Source organism: Colius striatus, chromosome 4, assembly GCF_028858725.1.
Source record: "Colius striatus isolate bColStr4 chromosome 4, bColStr4.1.hap1, whole genome shotgun sequence".
In the NCBI taxonomy this organism is placed as follows: Eukaryota; Metazoa; Chordata; class Aves; order Coliiformes; family Coliidae; genus Colius; species Colius striatus.
The window spans coordinates 38,058,610-38,076,363 of NC_084762.1; the positions used below are offsets into that span (position 1 = coordinate 38,058,610).

The 17,754-nt window shown below is 37.0% G+C and overlaps 1 protein-coding gene across 2 annotated transcripts in view; it reads left to right on the forward strand.

Annotated features, from left to right (window-relative positions):
* The first annotated feature begins 2,344 nt into the window (after window positions 1–2,344).
* Window positions 2,345–17,754, forward strand: part of RTTN (rotatin) — an 85,351-nt gene continuing 69,941 nt past the window's right edge. Inside the window, exons 1-9 of one of the 2 annotated variants that reach the window (XM_061994823.1) lie at window positions 2,345–2,422; window positions 3,302–3,489; window positions 4,101–4,299; window positions 5,453–5,542; window positions 6,666–6,744; window positions 7,982–8,096; window positions 9,393–9,543; window positions 10,456–10,615; window positions 13,060–13,241. In XM_061994823.1, the coding sequence (XP_061850807.1) occupies window positions 2,392–2,422; window positions 3,302–3,489; window positions 4,101–4,299; window positions 5,453–5,542; window positions 6,666–6,744; window positions 7,982–8,096; window positions 9,393–9,543; window positions 10,456–10,615; window positions 13,060–13,241 (1,195 nt within the window). In that variant the 5' untranslated portion in view covers window positions 2,345–2,391. Of the gene's footprint in view, window positions 2,423–3,301; window positions 3,490–4,100; window positions 4,300–5,452; window positions 5,543–6,665; window positions 6,745–7,981; window positions 8,097–9,392; window positions 9,544–10,455; window positions 10,616–13,059; window positions 13,242–17,754 lie in introns of those variants that run through there. The other variant, XM_061994822.1, reaches the window with a different exon arrangement.

A 17,754-nucleotide genomic window follows, 5' to 3' on the forward strand; every position in this document is an offset into this window, starting at 1 on the left:
TCTTGACTCACAAGCCATTTGTTATATTTCTCTCTCTCACTTGTCCAGTTTGGCAGTGATTTTATGACTTGGTGGACACTGGGCTAAACCACCACACTGGTCTAAAACAAGAGCAAAAAAATTGAAGCTGCTCTTCAAGGTTAGGAATATTTTTTAAAGTTGAACTTAACTAGGCTTTCAATTAAGAAAATCTGAATGAAATACCCACGCTTACAGTGCAGTGGGGTGTGCAGATGTCATCTGGGCATTTGTAGCAATTCTATGAATCATTATGTAGCTATCATTTCAGACACTGAAAACGGTGTAAAAAACCGTTTTTCTCATGCTATATAGATTGACCATATATAAAGAGCTCAGAAGGAGCTGGATTGAGCACTCCTATAGATGTGAATGATGCATCTCTTCCTCCTGAATGTTTTCATTTAGTCTATTTTGTGAAATGACCACTTCAGCAATTCCTTCTCCTTGCTGGACAAATGAGATACAAATCCATTCTTTTATTACATGAGTCTCATATGGGGTCTCATAAAGTTCCCAGCAGTCTTATTTGGGGAAATGTGAGCAGCCCTGTGTGCATCAGATTAGAACTTTTCATATTTCATTACATATTGCGCACAGCAAAAAAGAATTTCTACTGAGTCAGTGATGCTTCTTTTGTAATTGCTCTTGAAAAGCACTAAGAAATCCATGGGAGCTCAGCCTCTTGTGGAAAAAAGCCCTCATTGCAGCAATCATAGTACATTTATAATTAGCTTAATAAAGTTTTTTTTTTTAATTGCTCCACAGATAAAAATACTGTCTTGTAAAACAAGTGACAGTTCTGAGTTGCAAGTAAGAATTTATTACAACCTTGATACTGCAGATGGAGAACATTAATGTAAGCTTACTGTGAAAGAACACCACAGTCATGGAGACCAGGTTGGAAAAACAATTACACATAAGCTGAGACAGCAGTGACATACATCCTTTGGTAAATTATTTGCATGTACTGTACTGCACTTCATGTTTTTGTTGAGTGCTGAAAAAAAGGGACTTTCTTGTGCAATACATGATACGCAAAAAGCTGTGACTATTACAAGATTATTTTCTTTTGTGCACCTGAAGTTACACACAAAAGCTTAATGAGCATGTGCACACAACAATGCCCATCACTTGTCCACTTCTCGTCATTTTGGGTTTTTTTTCCAATAATGATAGCAAGTAAAATCTTTGAAATATAAGATTGCCATGTAGTCAGACAGCCCAAGATGGACTATGTGTCTTTACTGCATGTTTAAGAACCTCTGCTTTATGAAATTGCCTTGCATGACAAAACAATGTAATTCCGGAGTCTAGGTTGCATAAACAAGGAAACCCCAAATATCTCATGGTTTGCCTTCTACTTCACACCCTCATCCATTTGCTTTGAATAAGTTGGCAAGAAGACAAGTCAGTAAGAAAGAACTTTTTCACTGAAACGGTTACGCATTGGAATGGGCTGCCTAGTAAAGTGGTGAAGTCACCATCCCTGGCGATACTTAAAAGGTGCGGCTTAGAAGGTGCGGCTTAGTGATGGGCTTCGCAGTGATGATCTTAAACGTCTTTTCCAAACGAAATGTTTCTATGATTCTGTGAATACCTGTTTCCAGATTGCTGTCAGACATGTCAAAGAAATCTTTGCAAAGGCACAATTATTACTAGAAATCATTCTCTGGCTTCCAAATTCGGGGCCATGTGGGTACTAAAAAAATACACCCGTTTCTTTTCTCACGTTTGGACTGAGACAAGAAAGGAAAATCCTTTCTTTGCAGAAGTCAATGCAGTGCATACGCATCGAAGAACGACGGCAGAACTGAGGATTAAGAAAAGCCACCGTTTTACAGGTACTGGCAGGGCTCACATTCAAGCTACAAGCAGAACACCGAAGTCACAGCTCTTGCTCGGGCAGCAGACCGCGATCAGTCCTGGAACTCGTACTAGCCTGAACGCTGCCCCAGGGACAGCCCGTTCGGCTGCGCCAGGCTGACCCTTACACCGCCCCTGCACTACCCGCACTGAGCTGTCAGGCTGGGAGAGCGCGGGCCAGGACACTTCCCGGGCCGCGGCGGGCCACAGCCCTCCGAAGCCGCGCAGCCCCGCCGATACCCGCAGCGGGCCGATAGCGCCCGGCGCGGGGACATATGGGAACTGTAGTAGGTGTGCTCCCGCCGGTGCGCTCTGGGGTTCCGCAGGGCGCGAACGCTCCCAGCGTGCTCCGCGGCCGGCAAGGGGCTGTCGAGGAAGCGACGGGCCACAGCGGGAAGGAAGGCGGACTACGTCTCCCAAGGTGCCCCGCGGCCGCCGTTGGCCAGGCGGTGCGGGTTGGCGGCGGAACCGGCGCGGCGGTTGAATGCCGGCGGGAAGAGGGGTGCAATGGAGTTGTCCTTGCTCGTCAGGAAACTGGGTAACGGCTCCGCTCTCCTTCTCGGGGTTCTGGGCCCGGCGGCCAGGCTGCGCCGCGGCTATCCCGACCCCTCCGCGGGGCTGTGGGCCCGGGGGCGGCAGAGGCCTGCCCCGCGCCCGTTACAAGCGCTGCGTGGGTTTCACGCGTCCAACAACAGGCCCGTCAGCTATGTGTGGGAGCCCGGCTGCGGGCTGGAGAGCGAGGAAGAGAGGGAGAGGAGCTGGGGGATCCTTCCCGGGATCCTTCCCGCTCCTTCCTTGGCACTCGAGCAGCGCGGCTTGTACCCGCCCGGCCTCCGCGTCCCAACGGCCGCCCCCCCGTCCCCTCATTCTTTCTCTTTGCTTTGCCACTCGATTCCCTGCTGCAGACGAGGAGCAGACGGGCACACGGTGATGCTTCCCAAGGAAATGGCAAAGGCTTTCCCTTTCACACACGGTGCCTTTCGATTCAGTGGGCTCGAGCACATTTATTGGCCGATTCATGAGTCTGAGGAATTTTCAATATTATCTACAATATTTACTATTATATATATTCATAGTAATATTATTATAAATAATATAAATAATATTAATATTATCTACAACATCTGCAACGTTTTCAGAATTTAGCCATGTGCTTCAGGAAAAAGCCCATCCTATTGATACAGCCTGGTGCCAAACGTAAAACAATGTGTTTTATAATATTTCACCACTTTACACCCTGCAAACATACTTGATTAGCTGGTGAACACAATCATGTTTGTCTTCCTGATAAGCATCATAGTGACAGCATAAAAGCCAGATATTTTCAGCAAATCCATGACAGTATTCTGTTTGTCCAAGAAAGAAATGTTACGTCGGGTAGCTTTACCTTTTTATTTAATCACTTTTTCTTGGGCAGGTCATGAACTGGCAGAGATAAGAGAACGATCATTGAAGACTATTCTGTTTAAATTAGATCATAACTTGATTTCATATGCTGATCTAGTCCATGAAAAAGCGCTTTTCCGTAATCTTTTGGAATGGTTCAATTTTCCAGTTGTACCAATGAAAGAGGAAGTGCTAAATCTTGTCAACAGTTTGATCAAGGTATGACTTAATAACATTCATCTGTATTAAAACTGTATGTCTTTAGAATGCTCAACCTAAGTAAAACTGGATGTTATTTTGTTTTGTACCTCTGTGTAGTGAGATTTTAGAGTGTGTAACTAAGATAGGAATAATAAAACCAATGTGTGGACAGAAATTAAATCAATTTGAGTGACAAAAGATGGGTCAGAGGGACAGCTGAAAAACAAAAATTCTTCATTTGTACATTAGTTTCTCTGCTTCTTCGGTGTCTTATTTAGTGCTTAATTTCTTCTTTCGGGCATGTTTTGCAGCTAAGCATTTGCACTATACTTGGAAAGTGAAGATTTGAATGATAGTGCAACTTATTTAAAAAAAATTAAAAAATGTTGCAGAAATTTCAGAGAACTCAGATGCTTACATTCCCGTGTTTTAATTGCTAAACAGCAACTATGCAGAGGAAAACATATTCCATCCTTGACACTGATGGATGATCTAAACAAATAAAGGCAAAATATAACTGAAGTTTAGATTACTGGTCTTTCCTTTCCTTCCCTGCCTGGCCTTCTCCCTCTAATCCAAGAGCTCGAGACTCTTCAGTCTAACTTTATCAGTTATTTGTCCTAATGTAGCATCCACTTGCTGCTCAGAAAATGATTGACATTGGTGCAGTGGAATTCTTCTCTCAGCTTCGCCCTGATGTGAATCCAAACTTTCAGGCCATAATAGATGGGATTGTGGATGGACTATTCTTTCTCCCTTCTGGACTTCCTTCTAGTTCTTTATCAGTATGTTATCAAACTCGGTCTCAGCCTTCAGTAGATCAACCAGGTAAATGACATATTTTGAAATGTGATTTACTGAAAATGTAAATAAAGTCAAAAGCTTCTAGGCTAGCAAAAGCTGATGTTTTCAGGCATGGTAGGCTAATAATTCCTGGGAAATCAGTGATGTGTATAGTAAATAGATTCTGTCAGAGAAAGTGTGATCTTGGTTAAATCACATAGTACCATTCCTGTAAGAGAATCCTGTTTGTAAACAGACCTTCTCTGTCCATTTTTTCACTGTGTTATATTTGTTTGCTATAATGTAAAAAGGGCATGACACATAAGAAACACCCAAAGACACCTTTATGGCAGCCAGTGTAGCCACTTTGAACTAATCTGTAGTTAAGACTGTGTACTTTGCAGCTTTTCTTTGCATAGTAGACTTCAAATCTGAGAGCTAATCAAATAATAAAAAAACTTAAAAACCAAAAAAATTGAAACAGTGAGTGATCCTAGTAGAAGGATTTTTAAATCCACATTAGATGTATGGACTGTCTGCTTAGATTTGGAAAAGTATTGGTTATAGAAAAATGTGTAAACCTTGGGTAATATATGTGAAGTGCTTCACATCTATATAAAGTGCTGTTACTTCTGTTACCTAGCTTACGATTTGTTACAGTGATTTACAGTGCCTCTATTATTCCCGTCTAACTTTTCCTCCTTGTGCCCACATAAGGGCGGATTTTTACCATATATCTTATATATGGGAGGGCCAACTTTTCACGTGACCTGAAAAGACAGTAGTTTTGGTAGAAAAAGGTTTTAAGTGGTTAATTAAATAAGTTAATTTTATTACTACGTAAGTGGATTAGAGGAAAATGTTTATTTTGGCTGCCAGGTCCCCATCGGGCAATACCTTTTGTTTAAGTATTTTTGCTATTGCTTATATGTTGTGTGAGGTAGTATAAGAAAATGGAAAAAAACTTTATAATTTCAGAATATGATTGTGAAAAATAAACATTATGTAAACATTTATCTACTTTCCTGATCATCTAAGACTATTTAAAATCAATTTCCAGAATAACTTAAAACTTAAGGGCAAAAGGTGGCAGTTTGGGAAAAGCGTGAATTTAATTGAGTTTTGCTTTTGGTTGTGTATGTGGTTATTTGGGTTTTTTTAGTGCATTTTTTGTAGACTTACCCTTTATTTGTTTCAGTTCAGCCTCAAGAGAAATCGTTCTCTGGATACTTTTGTCAAGCTAGAAGTCATCTGTCGCAGTTAGAAATACCTCCCAAAAGAAGCAGTGGTACGTGTTATTCTTACAAAATAAGAATATGTTAATTACAGAAAGTGCTTAGAGTTGTAATTTAGATTGAATTTCATTACAAGTATTATTGCTGGTTATTCTTTCTCCTGTTGTTACTCCATGAAATTTAGTATCACAGCAACTACAATTATAATGCTTATAAAAATGACATTTGTCGTGATCTTTCTTTTTTATACTAAATACTGTAACTCTTTTTTTGAATATGTAAAGTATCTTAAAATGTGCTGTAATTAATATTTAAATTGCCAAAGCTTTTCAGAAGGTCTGTGTTCAATAATCAAAAGTGACTATTTAAGCACCTTTTTCTTTCAAGAAACAGTCTGAGGTACATTTCTACTTTTCAGAAAACTGGATTAGATCCTTTAGAAGCCTTTAGTTTGTATCTAAATGAAATCCAGTGTCATGCTTTTATTTTTTTGTTAGTAAAATGAAACATGTTTCACTGACAAACACAGACCAGTATTGGATTTACCTGTGCCAATATACTAGTAGCAGTTTACTGGAGAATGTTGTATTTACTATGTAATATGGTGCTGAGAACTAGATATGTAAAATATGACTTTGGAGTTACTGTATGTAAATCACCAGATCACGTTTTTAGCAGTATATTAGCTGTCTTTAGGATTGCACAGTAATTATTACAAATTTTAAGTTAAAAATAGCTTTAAAATTGAGTTAGTTAAAAGTTATTAATATTTAGCAACAACTATAATTACAACTGCTTTAAGACTAAAATCCTGAGGTCAATTTTCTATTTTTGGAGATCATGCTAATATATATACTCTTTTAGTAGAAGAATGAAATTGTAGTTTGATTGAAAGCATGGCCTGGGGTACTGAGCACTCTTTCACTAATGCTGTGTTTTCTATTTGCTAAAACTTTCATCAATAAATTTATTTAACTTTGATTTGAGATGATCTTAGTATTTTTTTTGGTATTGCAGAAAAATTTTTAGAAATACTTGAGTTTGTACAAGTCTATATTTAGTAAGTGATATTTGTAATTCAAATAGTATACAGTTTGTAAGTTTTTGCCATAGAAATATACAGTGTAACACATTTATAAAGCATACTGCAAAATATCCACTTTTTTTTTTTGGCAGTGAAATGCTTGAAATTTTCAACATTTCCTTGGCTAACTCTGACTTCGACAGACAGGCATGTGCTTTCATCAAATGAAAGGTACAACTTAAACATTGCTGATCACATGTTGTTTTATTTTTTCTTGGGTAGAAGTTATAAATTTCTGTCCTTCCACATCATTAGACTTCCTGCAAATAACCTAATGAGTTAATTTTTGGTAAGTGATTGTAAAAGCTGTGCGGAAAGTGGGCAGAGCAGATAAATAATGAACTGTAGTAGGACAGATTTTCTGTTAATGTTGACCTACATAATTTGTGTTTAATTCAGAGTACTTTTTCTTTATTCATAACACTGCAGTCGATCTTTTAAGTTACTCAAGTGGATCAAAGATATAATTCAGTTAATTTTAGAACAAACTGGAATAAAATCATGATTTACCCCCATGGACACTTGGCAGTAGTAGCTTAACTAGGTTTAGGCTGATGTTTAGGTACAATGCCTCATCCAGATGTTGAATCATTCAGATCATTTTTTTTTATTTGTTTGTTTGTTTCATTTAGAATAAGTGTTTGAAGTGACCCAAAGAAAAGTTCTGTAGTTGGGATTCCTTATGAGTTGACACAGAGCTGTGATTAGTTTTCCAGCACAGCTGGCAGTGCTGGCATAGATGGACTATTTAACAAGCCTACTTTAACTGTAAGCTTTCTTGGAATAATGTTTTAGGATTTTTTTTTTTGTCCTTTTGAAAGATCTCTGAAGGATTTCAGATCTTTTTTGCCTGAGTCTAGAACAGAAATCCTGAAAACTGGACGTTTGATTTTTTTTTTTTTTCCCCATTGGTTTCAGAAAAAATAAAGAAAAGAAATATGAAGCAGAATATCCAAAAGATTGCTCTTATTTACTAATATACATATTGGAGAACAGCTAATAAATTTCCTCCTTTATATAACTTGTTATTGATAAAAAGTATCAAACTTTCTTATTGTTAAGAATTAGATTACTTGCTGTATACCACTGAGATAATCACTAGCTTCACAGAGAATTTCCTGTCTTTTTTACCTTAATTTCAAATGCAAAATCAATAAATTCCTTTCTCTTCTGGAACTGATTTATACATGTGGCTTGAAAACAATTGGCATTGAATTTGTTCTTTATTGTATACAGAATTAGAATAACCAAGGAATAATTCAACTTTAAAAATTCTATGACAAAAGAATTACAGCATTTTTTTACTTTAAATTCCTCAGTGTTGCAATTGCAATGTGTTCAAGCTAATGATTACTGGTTGGGTCTTTTTTTGTTTTAATATGTATTTAAATCTGAACTGCATTTTTAGCTCTTTGAGAAGTAACAACCAGAGTTTAATTTGGAGTACGTGTGAGCTTCTTCAGGATGTGATTATGCAAGATTTTCCTGCTGAGATCTTCCTTCAAAGACCAAAGATTGTACAGGCAAGAATTCACATAAAGTTTAAGGTTTTTATTGCACTATGGTTTAAGTTGTGCCAAGTGAGAATTGATGTAAATGATAAAATTTGTTTCTAAACAAAATAGCTAAAAAAAGTTCCTTTAAGTAGACACTAGGTGCATAGAAAAGAAGATATTAGCTATGTATTGTGTTTAGAAATTTATTTGGTTGCTGTAACTTGTATTGCTAATCAGTAATGAAGTGTGTTGTGAAGTAATACAAATGGTGTTCAATGGCACGGAGTTGCATTGGAGGCCTGTGGCCAGTGCAGTTCCACAGGGATCAGTTCTGGGGCCAGTCTTGTTCAACATCTTCATCAATAACCTAGATGACGGCACAGAGTGTACCCTCAGCAAATTCGCTGATGATACCAAACTGGGAGGATTGGCTGATTCCCCAGAAGGCTGTGCCGCCATTCAGCTGGATCTCGACTGGCTTGACAGTTGGGCAGAGAGGAACCTCATGAGGTTCAACAAGGGCAAGTACAGAATCCTGCATCTGGAGATGAACAACCCCATGCACCAATACAGACTGGGAGCCCTGGTTGATAATAAACTAACCATGAGCCATCAATGTGCCATCATGACCAAGAAGGCCAATGTTATCCTGGGATGCATCAAGAAGAGTGTGGCCAGCAGGTCAAGGGAGGTTCTTCTCCCTCTCTATTCTGCCCTGGTGAGGCCTCATCTGGAGTTCTGTGTCTAGTTCTAGCTCCCCAGCTCAAGAGGGACAGAGTCCAGTGCAGGGCCACCAAGATTATCAGGGAGCAACTTCCTTATGAGGAGCAACTTCCTTATGAGGAAAGGCTGTGTCACCTGGGGCTGTTTAGTCTAGAGAAGAGGAGACTGAGGGTGGATCTCATTAATATTTACAAATAACTAAATGGTGGGTGTCAGGAGGTTGAGGCATTCCTTTTTTCTATAGTACCTAACAATAGAACAAGGAGTAATGGGATGAAGCTGGATTCTTTTTTTTCTGGGTAGGACAAAATTGTATCACTATCATATACATACCCTTGAATGAGCTCCCGTTATGAAAATAGTGGCTTTACTGGAAGTACAATATTGAACTGAGCTTTTTACCTTAGGTCTGATAGCCTTGCATTCAGTAAGAAAACAACAGTTAAGCCTATCTATCTATTTATTTATTTATTTTGCTGTGATTTTTAAGCACTTAGAAACCTTTGTTAACTGTATTTAGTGCAAGATTCTTGCTGACATGGTTATTCTTGAAGGTGCATCAATGTTGAGATACCTTAGCTGATGTTTTTGTATTTGCAGAGCCTTTTATCTTTGCTAAACCTGGCTTTTGGGGGAGATGGAAGACACTGCTTAGCTTTGCAGGCTGTATCATGTCTGCACCAGTTGTGCATCTTCTTGAGAAGCAGACTTAATTTTCACAGAGATCCAAGTTTTTCTGCCATGGAGCAAGGTAGGTAAATTTTTGAAGTACTGTTTTTTTTTTTTCTTCCGGTAAGATTATCTAAAATGATTGAGAAAAATAAATAAAAAGCCAACCCACAACTTCATAGCAAGTGTAATCTTGTGAAACTGTTTTACTAAATGATGGTGTCCAGTACTATTCATGTTAGTAAATATTTCTGGAGTACTTTCATTATTTTAGAATACTAACTCGTTTTTACAATTGCCTAGGATTCTCCATTCATCAATTTCTCCCAGTATTCAACTGTTTTTGCATCAGCAGGAAAGAGATTTTAAAGTAAAAATAAATGAAATATGGAAAATAAAGTTGGGCAGGCTCTCAGAGAAGTTTTCAAGCTATTAGTGCTTAACAACTTAGTTACTAATTTCATGAGCTATACTAATTTTATATTTTATATTTTATGACTGAAAATAATAATTATTCTGGATTTTGCAGTCAATATGTCTATTTCACAATGTTCTTAATGCTAAAATTTTTTAGATTTCATTTTGTAAATTAGTTATAATGATCTTCCTGTTTCCATTTTATCAGCTGAATTTAATCAACTTTGTTTCTGTAAATCGATAGTCTGCTTCTCTTCATAAAATTGCCATTATATTTGATGTCCTAAACGATAGTCGCTATTCCTTTGATAACTGAGTTACAACATCAACAAATCTAATAGCCTTAGTGAGAAACTATGTTTGTATCTTTCAAACTCAGGATTTACAGTTCAACTGTAATTTTCAGTGGTTTTGCCATGGAATCGAGTTTCTGGACTGCTACTAGACAGAGATGGAGCTGTTCTAGCTCACTAATATTTATTACTGTTTTCCATATTCTACCTTAGTTACTTTTACCATTATTTTTCTGTGTATTATCTGTCAGAATAATGGAAAGTATGGTTTATGTTACATAAAGGCACAGCTTCCCAGAATTCATCTTACTGTCAAGAAGCAAGAGCACCACCTCGTTCTCAGAATCCATCGCTTGGAAGTAGTAGCCCTCGGCCATCTGTGATTGGACGGACAGTTCAGCGTCCCAGAGGAGATGGTCAGGATTGGGATGCAGCATCTTCCAGGTGAATAAAATAGGAAATAATTTACACTTCAAAAGAAATTATTCATTCAGGATTATATTGTCAGCTCCTTATCAGTGTGTGGGATGATGTAAAACTTTTGATAACTTGTGAAAATTCAAACTACGTTTGTGAATTGAGCAGTTCTTTTATGTTCAGGATACCTAAGATTAGTTTTACCTGCCACATTCTATGACCAACCAACATTTTGAGTGAAATCTCTTAGTATCAATTGTTATTGCTTGTGCATGTAAGTAAAGTCAGGGATTTTCCTTTTTCCTTAGCAAATGACCCTGTAAGTTCTTTTAAGTTGAGTGAAGTCATCCCATAGATAACAGTGTACAGTATTGTCAAAAATGCTATGCTGTATGAAGACTTCCATTAAAGACTTTAAAGTTTGTTGTTAAATCTGGCAACAGATTTCAGTTGTATAACATCCGTAAATTTGACTCCAATGTGAAATTATAAATTATCTGCATACCTTCAAAACGTTGAGGGTTTTTTTGTGTGTGTAGTTTTGTTACTCATCTTCACACAACAGACTTAAAGCTTCTGTTCAAGAGCCAGTGTCTTAGTATCTGGGAATTTAAAAGTTCTTATGAATCCTTACTATGTCCTTGTTGGCAGCTCTTTTGAATCTCTATGATATATTGGCTTAGTGATTGAGTAGCTCCAGGTATTCAAACAGACTATGCTATTATAGATGGGAATAGCTCATGCACTTAATTGTAAGTATCTAAATGTCATTATGTTAAAAGATTATTTTTACTTATCTTAATTTTTATATATATATATATCTATATTTAAATTTTAGAAATGCTATTGCACTGTAAATTAACTCAGGCTTTATGCATTCTAAGACTTGACCGTTTTCCCAAGTTGAACAGATAACCGTTTAGTAGTGACTGGTAATTGTGCAAGAGATAGAGATGGCCTGGCTATCAGAGTAGTAAGGAAATTTACATAAGAGTAAGCACCTGTTAGGGTGGTGATGAGACATCTACAAACCATGGAGTGGTAAATTATTAAAAGTATAAGGCTATGTTATAAACCATTCATGACTGTGCACTGATCTTACATCCTGTGTGCTGCAGTGGAACTACTCACTGTCCATGAATCCCTTTTCTTACAAAAATGTAATTTATCCCAGAGACACAGTGAAGAAAAATATGATAGAGGGAAATGACTGTGTGTTGCTCTGACATTACTGATTCTGATATAGAAGAACTGCTTCTAGTGAATCTTGCATTTTTTCAAAGTAAACAAATAATTTCTATTACAATTAATGCTATTCTATGTGTAACTCTTGGCTTTCCTTGTTCTTAAATCTTGAGACTCTACAATCTATCTGTTTATCTGTTTCAAATTCTCCCTGGGAACTTAACCTTTCCTCTCCTGAATTGTTTTTATGATTGATACCTCTCCTTCCTTCACCTCTGGTAAGTACCATCAGAACCACCATGTATGGGTGAACTATTTTATTAGTCTTTTATCAACTTCTTAAAATCAATTTCTTTTAAAATTGTTAATTTCTATTATTCAGACATCTTTTACATTTAGTTAGACAATATAATGTAACACAGTCATGCCACAATTCAGTTTCTTCAGCTTGTTTCATAATAAAAGGCAACCAAACAAAAAAACAACTGGAAAGGTTATACAGGTTTTTTAAAGCGATGCATGATTGCTAATTGTTTTTTCAGAAAAGAGAAAACACTAGAAAACATTTGTACTGAGTTGTATTAATTATAATACTGAAAATAGATTGTTTTTGAAAACAGTTGTAAAATAATAAAATGGTGAACTATATGTAGAGCTTGATTTTTAAATTATACATATAGTTGTTATATAATATATTCTTGGTTATGCTTTAGACTTTATTGGGCAAGGGAATAATTTCTGTTTTACAGTGGATAAAGAAGTTCTGCAGGCTTAAACATAGGGCACACTTAATTTTCCTTTGAAGGATTCTTGTTGCTAGCTTCATTGAAGAGTTTTAACGTAGTGGATACAGTTCAGGTTGAAATTTGATTTAGGAAGTGGCCTTGCTTCAAGTAACTGATAGATCTTGTTAATCAAAGTCTCTTGCTCTTTTGTATTCTTTGCAAATCAAAGTCTCTTGCTCTTTTGTATTGTTTGCATGTGTTTTTCATCCAGTATGCATTTTTATGTGTATGTGAAAATGACTGCTAAGCCAGTAGGCATTCACTTGTAATGCTACTAGTTCTGACATTTGAAAAAACAACAAAAAAAATTCCCCTCTTCTGCAACACTGGTGAATAGCAGAGAAAAGTTGGAATGGAAGGAAGCATATGCATTAAGGAAGGAGGACATTAAAATACTTCATGCTGATTTTAATATCTATATGTATATGGATTTTCTCTTTGGGATAATTAACTATGTCTCTTTTTGTTTGTTTGTTTGATTTGGTTTATTTGTTTGTTAAGTGGAAACAGTACTCAAGCAAATGCAAACTCCAGAATCTCTCTGCATTCCCCACTTGATGCAGTACATCTTGACCTACCAGATATTGAAAATGAGGACACTTTAGAATTACAGATGAAACAGCTTAGCCTTCCTCAGTTCTGTGTTTCAATCTTAGAAAATGCAATACCTCTTCTAAGAACAGGTGAGAAAGTTTTGAATTAAGTATTTAACTTCTGTATCCTTCCTATCTTTAGTACAAACCTAAGTTGATATTATGAGGTGAGTACCTCAAATAAATAAGATACAGATGATTAGTGATATACTGTAGCTATTTATAACAGTTCTTTTCTAGGGACTTTGTTCAGCTTGAAACCTGTATTTGATTTCCAGAATTGCTGCAGAGATTTCAAGTACTTTTTTACTATTGTAGAGGAGTGGTTGTAGGAAGAAATGAGAGCGTGGTGGAAAAATGGTATGTCTGTGGAGAAAGTAATTCAAGAAGATGAAAAAACAGCCATAGTCAACAAATGTGTCTTCCAGTGTCTTTAAGCAAGGAGTTTTCCTCTTGTTCAAGAAATAAACACAATTTCTGGGAAGAGATTTGTTTTTAGACTTAAGAATGCAGTAACGAATTATAAGTTTGTTTTAAGAAACATAAGTAATGATAGTCTAATTGTAACTAATGATTTTTATTTTAACTTTCGAAGGTTCTGAATTGCAAAGCCTTTTTGAAAAGACAGTCTTTTTGCTCTTAAGTTGTCTAAAGTAGTATTGAGCGGTACTACACTGTCATTCAATACCGATATTGGTAAACATGATAAAATTCTCAAATACAGGAGCTGGAAATGTGTATGTATGTATGTACGACTGGAATACTAAAAGTTGTTTTCTCAATATGCCTGAGCTAGGTAAAGGCTTTAACTTAAAAAAATGGCATTAAATATATATGATACTTATATTATGGTTCACAGAACACTGTAAATACTGTTGCATTCACAATTCTTTATAACTTTTTGGGATGTTCCCTTTTGTCACAAAACACTAATATGTGTGTGTATTTGATAGTAATGTCAGCATTGATTTGTGTCCATGGGAAATTTATTCAGTCCTCTTTTTTTTGGCAATAAACGAAACTAAAAGGAATGAAAGTTTCATTTTCTACTTTCAGAGTAGTGATATTTAAATATTAATTCTTCACAAGAATATTCATAACTTGTGACATCTTGTTTTTTATTTATAATATAAAACTGTAGAAGATGTGTTTCTATTTGCATTTCTGGTGCATGTCACTTCAAATCTGCACAGTTAAAGTAATAAGGTTTTCTATCTTTCAAGATTCTTTCTTTAAATCTTATCACAAAACTAATTTAGTTTCATCTTCAGATGAAGTTGGTCTGTTTCTCTTTCCCACAATATTTTTATGCTTTTTAAACTAATGGATGATATTTCTTCTTTCTTCCACTGTGCTATGATGAGATCTAGATTGTAAGCAAACTAATATTTTTATCCTTTTCCCATTGATCTGAATTCCTGTGATCCAAAGACACGCTATGTTTCTGTAAGACAGGGACACCCATTAGTACACTGTTTCTTCTGTGGTTATATTTTCTGAATTATTTTCTTCAGCAAGATCAGCAGGCATCTTTACTAACATTATTATCACTTTATATGGTATAATGTAGATTTTATTCTCTAACTGTTTAAATTACTGGGTAAAGAAAAAACAGTTTACCGTAAAATTCACCTGGTTGTGTTTTACAGTATAATGTATATTTCAATTCAGCTTAAATTCTGTTGTGTATGTTAACCTCTCTTGTGAGTGAAGTAACTTCAGAAATCAATTGTGATATGGCTTGTGGATGCTTGGTTTTTTTGGTTTATGGATTTTTTTTTTCTTTCTATGTGATCAGTTTTGAGGTACTATACTTGTCAGAAGTTCAATGTTAATACTGCATGTCTTAATTATTTAAATCTGAACAGCAGAAGATTTGTTTTACAGTCAGTCATTGATTATATATGTGTTACTGTGCATTTAGTAATAATGAACTCGTAATACATACTAATTGCCACAAGTATTGAGAAGTAAGTACTTTGTTGATAAATTTGAGTAGTTTGTTGGAATGAACTTGCATGCCTGTAGATCATCACAGGTGCAACAAAGCATTGTTGCAGATGTTATGTTTAGTTACTAGCTTAAAAATATTTCTGAAACAATAACTTTAAACCTCTGTTTTTTAATATTTGCATTATAATGAAGGAACTTAAGTCAGCTTTCAAATGTTTTAAGCACAGAAATTGAATTAAGAATTTGCAAAATAACTGTAAAGATTGAAAAAGTGATTTTTGAACTTTTTAAACATTTAATCTTCAAATTGGAAGCATTTTTCTAAAATAAATGGAAAACAACACTTTGTGAGATAGGAAAAAGCAGGCTTTCAAAAAGGCCCACTGCCATTCTCTGCCATATGCTCACTCAGAGCAGATCACTTAGGCTGCAAATTGTATGAGTTGTGGTCGTTGTGACTCCATATATAGTCTCACACACACACAATTTGCCTCAAGTATATCAACAAGGCTTCTACAGAGTGTAAAATCTGCAAAAGATAGAAAAAGTGATGGAAATTAATGTTCAGTCATAAAAGCAGTAAAGCTTGCTTTCTTTTTTTAACAGATTTTGAAGAATGCAAAATTTTTACAGTAGTTAAAGAAAAAATTGGAAATTCAATGGTTGTGTATGAAATCCATCCATGGTTTTAAATAGAAACATACCATCAACAAGTAACTAAGCCAACAGTAGCACTAAATGGAGTATTTGGGAGAAACTGTCACCATATGGTTCCCCAGGATGTCAGATGGTTTTGGCATCTTCTGTTGTATGAGCTTGAAAAAAATTGGTCTGATTCCAGATATTCTACCTTCTTGATGAAATGTTCTAGCCTTTGACTGCTTCTCTTCTATTGTCTTATGATCTGAGGGTGTTAGGGAGAGGTTTATATTTGTGGTAAATGTAGGCTGTAAATGTTTAAGCTCAGGCTAGGTTTCTTTGTGGCCCTGTGTTGAAGCATAAAACATTACCAAATATAAAAGTAACCAATAGACAGGCCAGATTAGCCTCGTTATTAAGAGATACTGAGTCAGAAGGAGCAATGAAAATAAATATTAGCCTAAAAAAAGGTGGGGTGGAAATTGGTGTGGAGTAAAAGTAGATAAAATGGTTATTTATCTCTTTGCCTTTCTAAAGATGATCTCAATATAATCATAGAATCATAGAATGGTAGAAGTTGAAAGTGACCTTTAGAGATCATCTAGTCCAACTCCCCTGCTAAAGCAGGTCCTCCTAGATCAGGTTGCAGAGGAATATGTCTAGGCAGGTTTTGAAAATCTCTAGAGAAGGAGACTCAACATCCTCCCTAGGCAGCCTGTGTCAGGGCTCCCTCACTCTTACAGTGAAATAGTTTTTCCTTGTGTTTAAATGGAACTTTTTGTGTTCCAGCTTTATCCCATTAGCCCTTGTCCTGCCACTAGATACAACTGGAAAAAGTGATGCCCCAACCTCCTGACATCCACCATTTAGTTATTTGTAAATATTAATGAGATCCCTTATCAGTCTCCTCTTCTCTAGACTAAACAGCACCAGGTCCCACATCCTTTCCTCATATGAAAAGTTGCTCTTGTCCCCTGATCATCTTGATGGCCCTGCACTGGACTCTCTCCAGAAGTTCCCTCTCCCTCTTGAGCTGGGGAACCCAGAACTGGACACAGAACTCCAGATGAGGCCTCACCAGGGCAGAATTGATGGGGAGAAGAACCTCCCTTGACCTGCTGGCTACATTGTCCTTGAAGCATCCCAGGATGCCATTGGCCTTCTTGGCCACGAGGGCACATTGCTGGCTCATGGTTAGTTTAATATCAACCAGACCTCCCAGGTGCCTCTCAGCAGAGCTGCTCTCCAGCAGGTCAATCCTGAGCTTGTACTGGTGCATGAGGTTGTTCCTTCCCAGATGCAGGACTCTGCACTTGTCCTTGTTGGACCTCATGAGGTTCCTCTCTGCTGAACTCTCAAGCCAGTCAAGATCCCACTGAATGGCAGCACAGCCTTCTGGGGAATCAGCCAGTCCTCCCAGTTTGGTGTCATCAGCCAGCTTACTGAGGTTGCACGCTGTCCCCTCATCCAGGTTGTTGATGAAGATGTTGAATAAGACTGGTCTCAGATCCGAGACCACAGGCGTGTGACTTGACTTGTCTCTGTTTATCACCACCCTTTGGGCTCTGTCATTCAACCAGCTTTCGATCCACCTCACTGTCCACTCATCCAAGCCTGAGTTTGCTTCTGAGGATATTTTGGGAGATGGTGTCAAAAGCCTTGCTGAAGACAAGGTAGATGACATCCACTGCTCTCCCCTCATCTAGCCAGCCAGTTATGCACTCATAGAAGGCTATCAGATTTGTCAGACAGGATTTCCCCTTTGTGAATCCATGTTGACTCCTGATAACCATCCTCTCCTTCATATGTTTAGTGACAACATTGACGGTGAGTTGTTCCATCACCTTTCCAGCGATGGAGGTCAGGCTGACTAGCTTGTATTTTCCTTGGTCCTCCTTTCCCTTTTTGAAGGCTTTTTGAATCCGGAAAGAAAGCCACTTCTACTGTACCAAAATTGCACATTGACAGGAATATATAGTACATATATGGAAGCCCTGTAGTCTAGCTTTTT